This window comes from Vipera berus, assembly GCF_964194415.1.
Source record: "Vipera berus genome assembly, chromosome: 3".
NCBI classification, from domain to species: Eukaryota; Metazoa; Chordata; class Lepidosauria; order Squamata; family Viperidae; genus Vipera; species Vipera berus.
In genome coordinates, this window is record NC_138204.1 from 174,206,005 (window position 1) to 174,220,398 (window position 14,394).

A 14,394-nucleotide genomic window follows, 5' to 3' on the forward strand; every position below is an offset into this window, starting at 1 on the left:
AATATATACTTACAATATACATTTTATATATACTCTCAGGATGTACATCTCTTTTCTAAGGGATCCCTGTAAAGAAATCCAATTTGGAAGTGTAATACAATATTATATGGGATACTTTGAAGTACCTTTCATTTAATCAATCAATCAATAGAGCTAGAAGGGGCTTTGGAGGTCTTCTAGTCTAACCCTCTGCTCAATCAGAAGACCCTATTTCAGACTAGTGACTGTCCAGTCTCTTCTTTAAAACCTCCAGTCATGAAGCACCCACAGCTTCTAAAGGCAAGTTGTTCCACTGGTTAACAGTTCCCGCTATTAGAAAGTTTCTCCAGATTGCTTGCCTCCTTGATTAGTTTCCATCCAGTGTTTCTTGTCTTGTCTTCTGGGGCTTTGGAAAATAAGATGACCCCCTCTTCTTTGTGGCAGCCCCTCAAATACTGGAATACTGCTATCATGTCACCCTTAGCCCTTTTTTTCCCTCTGGACTAGCCATACCCAGTTCCCTGCAACCGTTCTTCATATTTCTCTCTTTGTATATGTATCTGTATGTGTATGTGCATGTGATTCAGAAATACTAGGTAGGGTATAAATTTGTCTGTCCTATTAAATGAAACAACTATTAAAAGTAATGGTCTTTTCTGTCTTCCACAGAGGGAAGTGACTTTTTTATGTTTCAAGTGGTTGGTAGAATTCTGTTTATTTCTGTTTTCCCCCACTATTTAGCATTTGCAGTGCTGTCTATTTACTGGTGATTACTTTGCTAACAGTCAACTCTCCCCTAGTACATTAGGTTGAATTCTGGCTTGTCCTCAAGGTCTGTATTAAATAGCTAAACACACTTTTAAATTAATCTGCATATCAATAAAAACTTAATAGTATTTGGTTTGGGTCCAAAGATTGCGATCTTATGCATACATTCTGAAATCCTCTTATTTTAGTAGAATTCTAAAATAAATATATTGCAGCATTTATACTGAAATCAATGGAACCCTTGTGTTCAATATATCTCTCTGCTTATCACAATATGACAGGAGAGATTTAGAATTATTAAACAAGCCTTTCAAATGCAACTTCTATTGCATATAAGAACTTACAGTCCCTCAAAGACTACAATAGAGCTTGGCCATCCCAACAACGATAATAATAACTGCATATGTTAATTTACATATTTTCTTAGCAGCATTGTATTGTTATGAATTAATTCTGGGAGGGCATGTTAGCATGTTTTTTTCTTTGGTTTGGGGTTAGTTTTACAATTCCTGAGAGCCTTTTCCAACCTGGTGCCTCCTAGAGGTGTTTGGATATAATTACCAGAATTCCACAGCCTACATAAGCATTGGAGAATTCTGGGAACTGCAGTCCTAGTATCTCTAAAAACATTCTAAAGAAGCATCTGCTTTGTGTGTGGTGGTGGTTTGACAGTTTTGTATTGCATGATGCAACATTTAAACAGATGCAATGATATGCCCTAGAGATATATTATTTAATAGATTCTATTAGCTATAGTGTAAGAATTGCATCATCATCCTCATTATTCTGAGGGATGTGAGGTCTGCTCATGGGCATGAAAAAGTGATGCTTTGTTCAAATTTTCAGATATCTTACTCAGATAAGAGGATTCTAAAACAAGTTTAAATTGATGTCAATCAGGATATACAAAGGCAATGTACTGAATATTTTTTTATATTTTGTGTTAAACTAAAAATTGCAATATTTTCTTTTATAGTATCAAACTACTACAAGAAAGAGTTCATCTAAGCAGACAGTACAAGTGGATGAATATACAAAGTAAGTTCTCAATACTTGTTGCATTAGTTTGCAGGCAATAAATTAAATGTCACATTTGTACACATTGTGCTCTTGATATGAAGTCTAAAGTACTTGACCAAATGTATAAAACAATTATCCCACAACATCAATATTACAATCAATGTTGATGCTTATATAGCTACACAATCAATAAAACAGTTCAGTACTATAATAAATTTATAATGATTTAACTATTAAATATAAGATATTGGAAAAATATAACATCAGTTTAAACTACCCCATTTAATAACAACTGCATTACAGCAATTAAATATCCAATAAGCTGCATAAGAAGTGATATACAGCTATATCCACAAGGTGGCAATGTCTAGAAAGCTTCTGAAAAAGTTATTCTTCAGTCAGAGATTCTTGGTGTTGCTATAGAAATAGTAAGATCTTATTTGGGGCTTGAAAAAGTCTATTACAAATACTTTCAGTTTAACATAGAACACAACAAACATCCAGCCTTTAAACTATTGTAAACACTGAAGTATTCAAGCAAATGAACAATAATTATTACAATAATTATTCTGTTTTATTGAAATCAATTAATAGAGATAAATGTTTAATTTTTAATGAAGCAGGTTTATAATCCCCTGTAAATATGTAAAAAAAATTCTTTCTTAGCACCTTTCAGACAGGATTTGGCTTTGCTGATGCATTTAATGATTTTTTTCTCATAATCAGTTTTTATTTCTGAGATTTTAAATATAATACATTTTTCTGCAATTGGTAAGAAATCAAGAGTCTGGCATAGTATCTTTTCCCACTGTCAGATTTTATTTAAAAAAGCATAAGCTTTTGTGAGCTGCAGTTCATTTTATCAGTTGCACAGATTAGCTAGTCTCATCTGATGAAGTCAGCTGCAGTTCACAGACGCTTATATCTTTTTAATGAAATCTACTATAGGTACTCCTCAACTTATGACCACAATTCAGCCCAAAATTTCTCTTGCTAAGAAAGACTTGTTAAGTGAGTTTTGCTCCATTTTATGACCTTTCTTTCCACAATTACTAAGTGAATCACTCCAATTGTTTAGTTAGTATCATGGTTGTTAAATGAATCTGGCTTTCCCATTGACTTTGCTTGTCAAAAAGTTGCAAAAGATGATCACATGACCTGGCACGCTGCAATTGTCATAAATACATGCCAGTTGCCAAGTGTCCAAATTTTGATCACTTGACCATGGGGATACTGCAACAATTGTAAGCATAAAAAAAGGTCATACAATGGTTAGTGCCATTGTAACTTCAAATGGTCACTACCTGTGTTTCCCTGAAAATAAGACCCGGTCTTATATTTCTTGTCTCCAAAAGAGGCACCAGGTCTTATTTTCGGCAGATGTCTTACCCACTTACCTTAGGACTGCCACAGCTAGGCCTCCCACACCCCAACACCTGCCTTGCCTTGCCAGCCTACTACTTCTGTGGCCGCTCACTGCCGCTCATGCGTGGTGCCCCCTGGCTTCTGTTTTGCCATCAGAGGCCTTCTGGAAAGGCCTCTGACAGCAAAGCAGAGGCCCAGGGCCACCGTGCACATCAATCCGAAGCTCATTTCTCAGCTGCAGAGGCCTTTCCAGAAGGTCTCTGACCGCAAAACGGAGGCTGAGGGCGATGCATGCAAGTGGCGGCAAGCGGCCACAGAAGAAGTGGACCTGTGAGGCAAGGCAGGTGTCGGAGCATGGGAGTTCTGGCTGCAACTGTCCTAAGGTGAGTGGGTGTGGGGCACATGGGGCAGCTCCACTCCCCCATCCCCGTCCTAGCTTGATTGTTACCCGTGTTCCTTGCCTCACCTCATGCAATCAGGTGCAATGGAGTGGGTTGGGTCTTAATTAGGGCTTATTTTGAGCTAGGGCTTATATTGGGCGCATATGTAAAAATCAAGCTAGGGCTTATTTTGGGGATAGGTTTTATTTTCGGGGAAACACAGTAAACAAATGTTTGTAAATCGAGGATTACCTGTAATCATGAAAAGTATTACCAGACTTCTGATTATTTTTGCCATCAGAAAATAGCACAGCTACAATATTTTCAATTGGCAGGCTGATCTTTGAACTTATTAGTGTTTAACTAAGTTACACATTAAACATTTATGGATGTATAAATGGAATTTACTGTATACCCATTTCTCACATTATGATGCTTATTAACAGTAATATTAATATCATGTGTGCAAACATCTGATTTGAGTCACTCCTAAAGTAATTGCAAAGTGCCATGATCAAGTGGAGATATTTTAATTACAGGTCTTTCTTCTTAGTTAAAAACTTGGAGAGATATGTAGATATTTTCCCTTGATGAAAATGATAAATAAAAGTTTATTTGAATGTTTATTTAAGGCTCCAGTACATGTGTGGTAGTAGTACTACCCAATTCTACCCAATTTCTAGTAGGACTACTCAATTCTGTAATAGCTTTGTTCCGTATGCCGTCTGGTAAACTCACAAGATTCATTTTTCTTGCCATGCACATGTATATATAATCCAAACTAGACTGTTGTTTCTCTATGTCATATAATATATGGGTATATGCATAATTCTGTATTTATTTATTTTTGTCATATTTATGTAGTGTATATGGTGGTGACCCTTTTCAGAGCTTTATGCGACAAAATTTCATTTTAATGTACGCCAATTAGTGTACATTCAAAGTGACAATAAAATTATTCTTCTATTCTAGTAAGATAAGATAAATTCAGAGCCTTCTTAGGGCCCTGCTTTAAAATAACCTGAAGTTTACTATTTTGGCTTTGCCTCTTTCTATAATCAGAAATTATTGCCTGGAAAATATGCTATCTGACTAATAATAAGTCTCATTTTTAAAAATAAAACATAGACTTATCTGCACAGCTTGAATAATTCAAGTAATAATGTAAACTAGGAAGAACTATTGTGTTTAAACTTAAAAGCTGAATTTCATGAATTCTAATCATGATTAATACATTAAATTCATTTTTGATTTTTAAAATTATGTTTGAAATACATTTCTCTCCTACTCTAAATTCAGCAACCATGTTGCAACAGAATATTTATTTTTAAAATGCTAATTATCATGAAGTTCCTTTATTTCAGTACTGGGCAATGATATTGCCCAGGAGTGATTCCATACTTTTAAAAAAGTATTGAAATAAGAAGGGAAATGGTACTGAAGTACTAGTATTGTTAAAGATTAGTTAACCCTGTCTCATTCATGAGCTGGGAACAAGATGAAGGCATTGTCATGGAGCACAGCAGAACCAATAAGTTGCAAGAGCTTGTTTGTGCAATCAAAAGGTACAAGCAGAGAAAAACCCAAAGAGATAGTGAATCATATTGTTAGAGGATTAGTTAACAATGTTAATAGTATTAGTATATAGTATACTGGCCTTCCAGAAGGCCTTAAAAACCTGGCTCTGTTAATTATCTTGTGATTCCATGGTAGAGTGGAGCCTATTAGCTGATTATATGAAAGTTAATGGATTGCACCCTGTTTGTTTTCCTGCCATTATTTGTTTTGTTTTTAATTTATATCGATTGATTTAATATTTTTAATGTATGCTTGTTACTGTATATGCCACCCAGAATTATTATGTGAGATGGGCGGTTCTACAGATGGAGTTAAATAACTATTCATTACAGAAGCTACAACTGTTTCATATGAAGCACATCTTTTTCCATCTTTCAACTCAAGGGCCTTCTACAACTTCTTTTTTGTATTGTCTATCATACCAAGATTTCTAGCTTGATCTTATTTTGTAGTTCTTCAGGAACTAATAGAATGTTTTCTAATGCTTTTTTTTAAAATAGGCAGCTTGTTTCTGTGGAATTCAGATGTTCTTGAATTCTAAACTATCTAGTTTTCTTTGAAACTTTTCATTTGATATGTTCTGGTATGTTCAACTGTTTGCTTGACATTTTCAGGCTTATTTAGAAAATAAGAAAACTCTTTGTAAAATACTGCCTTTATGGACTATGTCAAACTTTCCACTCTGTCTTCTACATTTATTTTTATTCTTGTTTAAGGTCATGTGACATTAAAGGCTGCATTAGTTCATCTGAAACCAAAAGAATAAAGCAGTTGATCCTCCTCTTCTGTGGTACTGGATTTGTAAAGAGGTTTTTTTCTTCTATAGGTTTTTCCTGGATGCAAACAGATCTTTGTGAAATAGCCACTGCAGCTGAATTATGCTAAGGAAGAAATATTAGTAACTTTATCAGTAAGCAGATCCTATCCTATCTTAATTTTACAAACACATTAAAAAACAAAGATTCAAAAACTGTGCACTGGTTTTTTCCTAACAGTTTATATAAGTAATATGCACCCAGTTCTTGCCTCAATCACTTCCTATCCTCTAAGCCAGGGGGGGGGTCAAACTGCTGGCCCGTGGGCCGGTTATATTATACAGAGGCCGCGCCCACCCCAGCTCCGGCAATGCAAAAGAAATCACGAAACGTCGCGACACGTCACATGACGTGGCGAGTTTGACACCCATGCTCTAAGCTGAAGCAAACCATACCTTCACTTTCCTCCCTCCCTCATACAGAGGCTACACGGAAACTTACAATGATGGATAAAGCGACTTTGAAAGCTTTTATTTGCAAAAGAACTGCCATGCCTTCTTTTAGCATAATGGCAACTGCAGATATTTTGATCGAAATAGATGGTGCTTTTACACCAAGGCAGCTTTTTCCTGTAACAGCTGCTCACAGGATTTACTGAAAACCTGGATGGCAGCAGGATGCTGGCAATTTATTTTCTTTGTGTATTTAGGTCAGCAACAGGGAGAATTGACTGGCTCATACTATTCCTTGCCTATTCTCCTTCTTTGGAGGCTGCAGAAATGAAGATGATTAAAGATAAACTTCAAATTGATTTGTGGGGGATTGAAGACTATACCAGTTGGAAATATCCCAAAGCAGCTTTAAAATAGAGGGCATTTTCAAATAAATTAAAATTAAATTGCATAAAGCCAAAGAGCTAACGTTCTAAATTAGATGATAAGAAGTGAAAGTGTGGAGGGAAGTTTTGTGAGGAGGTAAAACCGACAGTCATCCCTTCTTGATCTCTCTTCTCTCAAGTCAGTTCAGCTTTTGCGGCTGTCTCAACAAACTGGGGTCACTGGAAAAAAACCCAGAAATTACCTTTCCCACTTTCTCTTTTATTGCTTGTGTCTTTTTAGAACCCTTACCATAAGATCTACCACAGTATAGTGCTAATTTAAACAACAAATTGAATGTTGATGTGTGCAAAAGGCAGGAATCCTGCCAGAGGAAGTGATTCTTTTGTTCTGTCCTGATGCCAATCCTTTTCATATAGAGGACACATTTGTTGTGGGATCTTTTGGTCAGTAAAAGAATAGAGAAGATTTACAAGGAAATGACAGTATTGTATCCCAAGAGAATAGGAAAAGTTGCACTCTCCATTCACAGTAGAAATGAAACGTTATTTTCACAATTTTTATCCCTGGCAGAGTTTGCTGTTCTCTCCTTGCTACTGAAATGTTTAAATCCTCCTGAAGTAACATTTCTTAAATGGCTTTAATGATCTCATCTTTCTCATAAGAAACTCAGAATCATACATAATGTTTTACATTCTTAACAACGCTAATAGGGTGAGAAATAATAACCATCCCAATCAACTTAATGAGTTTTAGTTATTTGTTTCAATCTCATTCTAGCACTCTGTTTATTACTCCACATTGAGATGGAGAGAGGCATTTCATAAAATGTTTGCAACAGTATGCGTGAGAGACAATGAAAGAGAATGGAAGCTGTGAATAGCGTTCTCAGTATTATTTGGCAGATAATTTGTTCATCCTCCTTTTTGTTCTTGGCAAATTCAATCTTGGGACTGTTGCATCTGGATACATGATCACTGCCTAGAGGAACAGAAGAGCCACTGTTGTTCACAAAATATTTTCAAACTAAATGTCCTTTGAGCCTTTCCCCTGTTATTTATGTGAGCATCTGATAATCATTAATGTAAAAGGAAAAGAAATGGCTGTGACATAGGAGACTCTTGAGCCAAGAAAGATACTGTATGCTGATTGAAACACATTTGCATGTGCTCTCTCTTTTCTTACACGGACAACTTTTTAGCAACAGCATAGGATGCTTGTCTGTGACAATCTCAGCCATTTTTAAAAACACACAAAAATGGGAAAACAAAATAACCTAATGTAAAGATTCCCAAACCAAAGTTCTCCCTGGAATAACAAATGCTAACAAAATATAAGTAATTCTTTTTTTTCATTTTAATGCTTTATTGTTTGAATCTGGTTCTTCTGTTCTGATGAGAACTACCCAAGTGGAACAGTTTAAAACAATGCTTGGAATGAGTTTTATGTAGAAAGAAAGGGAAATACTGGGCCAATATTTTTAAAAGATGTTTTAAAGATATTTAGTCTACTGTTTTTTTTTTAAAAAAGCATTGCATCGTTCTATTTACTAAGAAATATTTTCTTCGCTTTCATTTGGTGGGGGGAGGGTGAATGTAAAGCACTCTCTTTAGGCATAGTTCCTAAACCCAAATTACTATTTATTAATTTTCTTAAAAGGCGTAATTAAAGAACCAAACAGTATTCTAACTGCTTTCATTCTGTGTTCTTATATACGTTGGTTCATAAATGGAAGTGGAACTTTGGGCTGGCATGTACAACTATAGCTGTGGGAGATGGAATCCTACTAAATGATTTAGTGTATTTGTAGCGGCTTGTGATGATGGTAAAATTAAGTACATATGTAATATATGCATTGTTTCTAAGCAGTGAATGTTAACCAAGCTAAAAAGTCTGCTATTCATATGGAACTTATTTCTTCTCTCTGTTCTCAAATAGCACTGGCAAAACCGTAACTATAAAGCAAAAGAAAAAAAATGTAGGCCTTTTCCTCCTTTCTACACCTTAATTTTACCGAACACAGTTGGAATAAAACAGCTGGTGTTGAGAATAGGTCTTCCTGGAAATATACTTGATTTTTTTCAGAACGGAAACAAATTTAACATGTAATGCTACAATGTTATGTTCAGTATTTTTAGGATTTGTTGCTCTCTTAATGGGCTCAATGAATTAGACATTTAAATTTCAGTTTTAAAAAGGTAACTCAAAATATTTTACAATATCCAGAACTATTATCTCAGCATAGTTTCCAGGTTTTTTTAGATGTATCCATTAAGTCATTTTGCAGTCATGTTATTTTTTAATGGTGCAAGAATGTGTCAAAAGTACATTTCTCAAATAAAGATAAAACATTTATACAATCCAACATCTATAGTGATACTTAAATATTTACTGTATATGTCTAACCCGCAGCCCATAGACTGGACGTGGCCCTGGACAGCTAGTGGAGCCCTGCAAGACAATAATATATAGAGAAAATGCAAGAAAAGTACAAACTTTTATAGTAAAAGTAAACAGAAAAACAGAATGAAACTGCTTCAGCTAGATTAGTTATAGGTGGAATTACATAGAGCATGAAAACCAGAAAAGGTTTACCAAAATTTTTTAAAAAAGTGGGATTGGGGGAACAAAGAGTAATTGCATCTTGCAACTGTTTGAAAAATTGAAAAGCAAAAGTGTTTTTGAGGAGTCCTTCAAGATATAAAATATAGTACAAGTAAAATAATGTGCAAAGATGTATCAATACTGTGTTTTTCCCAAAATAAGACCCAACCAGAAAATAAGCCCTAGCATGATTTTTCACGATGCTCGTAATATAACCCCCAAAATAAGCCCATTTATTTGGGCATGGGTGTGGCAAAGCTGAACATTGCTCACAGTAGCACAGGCTGCCCTGGGCGGAGGGAGCCTGACCCAGACCTTGAGCTCCCTGGGTGCCAGCGAAGCAGGTGGCAGGGTACGTCCAGCCTGGCTGCGGGGCCCCAAGGTGTGCAGGTGCAGGGCATGTGGGGGCAGCTCCGGGGCAGGGCTCAGGTGGGATTGGACAGCAGGGGCCAAGTGTGCAGGGACCATGGTGTGGCAGAGGCCTGGGGGGAGGCACACAATCTGGCCTGCGTGGCACCACCCCTGCCCCACCACCTGCCTCTCCTCCCCTCGTGACAGAGGTGCCAGTCTGCCAGATGCACTGGATGGCTGCCTGCCCAGTCTGTCCCAACATCTGCTTCCCCTCCTCAGGCTGAGTTAGCAGTGGCCGTAGGCCCGTGCACTCACTGCCTCTTCTGTGAAAAAAATAAGACATTACCCAAAAATAAGCCCTAGTGGGTTTTTTGGAGCAAAAATTAATATAAGACTCAGTCTTATTTTCGGGGAAACACAGGTGCTACATAAAAACTCCCTTTTTATCACCTTGTAGCTCCTATTCAGGATAGAGTCAGGAAGACTGGGAGGAGCTGAGTGTTTACATAAAAATAGAGACATTCTTGGAGAGTTTTCTTCAGGATCCTGGAATAGACAGAAGCCAGTACTTACGCATTTGAGAATCAAAGCAAGAAGTAGTAAATAATTTGAGAATCTTATATGAAAATTTATGGCCTTTCTCTTATTTGTTCCATAATCAAGATACAGTACTGTAAAAGTGGTGGATAATAAATAGGGAGGAAAAAGCATATAGAGAGAGTACTTGTTAATGAAGATGAGTTCAGTGTTTATATGAGAAAGTAAGCTATCGGATTGCAGTCTATCAAAATTGATGGATAGACTGTAGCAGTTGTCTTGATTGAGAAGTTCAACCAATTTCCAAAAACTGGCACTATTCCCTATGTAATGGTCTACTGTTCTAAGGTTTCTTTAAAAAAACAAATATGGATGTGGAGGAATATCTTGTGGTTGGTCAATATTTCTTAAGAAATGTAATGAATTTGTGTGTTGCATTTTCTTGAATAGTTAAAGAGCCAATTTGATGTAGTGGTTAAAGCATCAGGAGATATGAGTTCTAGTCCCACCTTAGACACAAAGTCCACTGGATGGCCTTGGGCTAGTCACTTTCTCTTAGCCCTAGGAATGAGACAATGGTAAATCATTTCTGAAAAACCTTGCCAAGGAAACTGCAGAGACTTGTCCAGGTGGTCTTCAAGAATCAGACACAATTTGAATAGAAGAAAAAATTAACACAGAGTGGATTTGATTCAGCTTGTGTTAGATTTCTTTTCCGCCAAAGCTGTTCTCAATCCATTTGAAATCAGGCTTCCTTAGAACCATATCACAATTGATATGGAAATAAAAGGCAATGATGCAAAAGTAGATTCTCACTGTCTTCTTCTAGGCTATTTTTCAATTTTCTAGTCCACACTATAAACTTGATATGTCTTGATGATCTTTCATTCTATCTAGATCCAAAACTTTTTTTAAAAAAAACTGTATTAGCCAGTGTACTAGCCCTAACTGATGTTACCTACCTTGACTGATATTAACATAAAGGTAAAGGTAAAGGTTCCTCCGCACATGCGTGCTAGTCGTTTCCAACTCTAGGGGCCGGTGCTCATCTCCGTTTCAAAGCCGAAGAGCCAGCGTTTGTCCGAGGACGTCTCCATGGTCATGTGGCTGGCATGACTAGACGCCAAAGGCGCACGGAACGCTGTTACCTTCCCACCATAGTGGTCCCTATTTTTCTACTTGCATTTTTACATGCTTTCGTACTGCTAGGTTGGCAGAAGCTGGGGCTAGTAACAGGCGCTCACTCGGTTACGCGGCACTTGGGATTCGACCCGCCAAACTGCCGACCATCTGATCGACAAGCTCAGCGTCCTAACCCACTGAGCCACCGCGTCCCTTATTAACATAGGTTAGGTTAAAACAAATAGTCAAGTTAATGTGATGTAGATTTTCAAAATCAGCACAAGGATCATTTTGGCCAAATTATTACATAATCTATGAATGGGCAGACAGCCATTGTTTGTCTCATACTAATTTACAAATTGCTTTAACTGTAGTGTAATTTATTTGGATTTTGCTTAGCACAATTTGTTACTCTAGCTCTTTGTGATCTGTCAAGCTTATTTTTTTTTCCAAATCATCCTTGAAACAGTTCATGTATATAATGTAAGTTCACCTTAGGTAGCTTTTGTTACTTTGTCCTTACTTCTGAAATTTCCAAGCCTATCCCTTAGAAAAGCTCCATAGCTCTCCAACTTGCTCAAGTGACCTAAATTAATCTTGCAAAATCCTCTTCAAAAAAACTGTAATTTGAGTGGATATTTCTCTTCTTCCTGCTTAAAATATTGTAAAGTCAAAGCTTTGTTTATTACTTTATGGTAAGTAGATGAAAATAATTGCCAGGCCAGGGACACTTGAGACCAAAGGAGTGTGGTTATTCAGGTACTTAACAAGATTGTTGTTAAGATCTGTTAGGTTTTTACAAACCATTTTTAACTGCCTTCCTCTTCATGCATATTTTGAAGGAAGAAAACCATCGGAAAGATTTAGTGAATACTCTTGAGGTTTTTAAAATACATTTAAACTTTTCAAGGTGATTTCAAATGCCTTTAAGCAGTGCTTTTTTTTGTAAAAGAAAAAGGTGCCGGAACTCACACATGTCATACAACCTGCCTTGCCTACCCTACAAGGCTCCATTCTGAGCGTTCTATGAAAAAAAAGCCCTGCCTTTAAGGAAGAAGAGTTTTTATATACTCTTTTTCCTGCTAAGAGTATGTAAGAGGCAAATGAAAAATGTTTAACAACACAATCAGACTTTATAGTCAGATCTTTAATACACTCTAAAAATTCAGCAGCATTGCTTTACTCAATTTTTTGTTCACAGTAAGGAAGAAAAGAATATATGTCTGAGAAGTGATTTTAGGATGACAGTGGTGAAGATTATACCGTACAAACACATTAGGATTTATGTCCACATTTCTAATATTTAGATTATTGACGCCATCTCAGTTTTTTACACAGTGGTTTTGATACCGCTTTCAGTCATGGGGCCAAAGATAATTTGCTATTATCAGGGTGGAGATGATAGTGGATTATGAAGATATGAACAAAAGACTTTTCATTTTGTTTGCTAGGGTTACAATTGTAACAGACTATTATTATTGTCGAGAAAGGAGATAACTGGAAATGCCTCTTTGCTTGTCTCCGTAAGTAGGAGTGGGAAGAGCTTTTTTTTATCATGTCCTTTGCCTAAAAATGAGTCTCCTTAATGGAAAAAGCAAGAGAGAATAGTGTAATAGCCATTTAAATATAACTGTATAGAAAACTGGCCTTTAGCGCGCCATCTCCTTTTCTTTACTGAGAATTACTTGCCATGCTGTGCACATTTTCCAAGCTTCATCCGGGGTGATTATTGACAAGTAAAGAGAACCTCTTATTGTTGATCGCATGTTTTGCTTATACTATTCCGTCCTCTGTCACGGTCGATCCAGTATAGTTGAATTACCTGAAAAAGCAGGATGATTTCTGTAAAAATTTTACGAACTGGGTGAGGCGTGAAGAAAAAAGGCTAAGCCGAATACAGTACGGTAGGGATGCCTTTTTAGAACGTGCGCAGCCGGTCTCCCTCGATGCCTGCCTTTTTTCTAAAGGTGGCTCTTTGTATCGGCAGCTGCATTTGCAGAGTGCGTGGCTGGAGGGAAATCGGAGAGGAAGCGGGGGAGGGGGGGGCGCGCGCCAAGCCGAGTGGGTTCTACGTGCCAGATGTTAGCCCCGCCCCTTGCGCCTGTTTGGCTGCCTCGGTGCGGCCGCGCTCGAGCCCTGCGTGAATCGAGGAGATCTGATGAGTTAGCTGGTTGCCATGGCGAGGAGCTAGTCACGTGGCCCGGGGGCTGCTCCCCGGCTGTTTGACGTCACCGAGCAGAAAGGAGGGGAAAGAAGACGGCGGCGAAGAGAGACGGACAGATCGGTAGCGAAGGAAAAGCAGCAGCCCAGCCCGTTCCCAGCCTCTCCTCGCCCAGGCACCCAGGTTTTGGGCTGCTTGCTTTTGGGAGCGCTCAAATGCCTGGTCCTACTCAAGCGCTGTCCCCAAATGGAGAGAACAACAACGACATCATCCAGGATAACGGCACCATCATCCCTTTCAGGAAACATACAGTGCGAGGGGAGCGTTCCTACAGGTAACCCGCTCTCTTTTCTCTCCCACCACCCGGGGTGCGAATTTGGGCGTGCGCGCTGCGTGTGCGTCGTGGACACACACACACACCCTTTACCCCTTGGAGAATTGCTGCAGTGTCGGGTGGAAAAGAGCAGGGTTGCAGGACATTGCATAATATAAAAACAGCGGGGCACCAAAACCTCTAATCTAGCGTGTCTCCTCGTGTGGCGTGTTTAGCAGTTTTGATGAGCTGCTTGCATTGTCGGCGAAAAACCATCTCGTGAATATTCTTTCTGTCTTATAGAGGCGCTTTCCCTTTCTTTATTTTCCTGTCCCCCCCCCCTTCCTATTATTTCTCTTTTTATTTGCATAGCGAAAATAAGGATACGCATTCTGGAGTGAGTGATTGTATGTAGGTATACACACGCGCGCACACACAGAAATCAAAGGGCTGTAGTATTAGTGCTGGTGTTTTTCATTTTTTTTGTGTGTGTGTAAAGCGGGCATTTGGAAGATCGCAGAAGAGGAGGCTGGGAGAGAAGAAAGAAGCAGACTTATATAATGGTTGCACTGCTTTGGTGTGCAGGAGGGAAAATGGAATCCTCTAGATTAAGCTGCAGTCTGTG

The 14,394-nt window shown here is 38.1% G+C and overlaps 1 protein-coding gene across 4 annotated transcripts in view; it reads left to right on the forward strand.

Moving 5' to 3' along the window:
• MAPRE2 (microtubule associated protein RP/EB family member 2) overlaps positions 1 to 14,394 on the forward strand; it is a 65,296-nt gene that overhangs the window by 10,559 nt on the left and 40,343 nt on the right. For 2 of the 4 annotated variants that reach the window (XM_081324988.1, XM_081324989.1), the window contains exon 2: positions 1,724 to 1,785. Coding sequence is in view for 2 of the 4 variants with exons in the window: in XM_081324987.1 (XP_081181113.1) it covers positions 13,672 to 13,790 (119 nt within the window). In the remaining 2 variants the exon portion in view is untranslated. Of the gene's footprint in view, positions 1 to 1,723; positions 1,786 to 13,513; positions 13,791 to 14,394 lie in introns of those variants that run through there. The other 2 variants (XM_081324987.1, XM_081324992.1) reach the window with 1 other exon arrangement.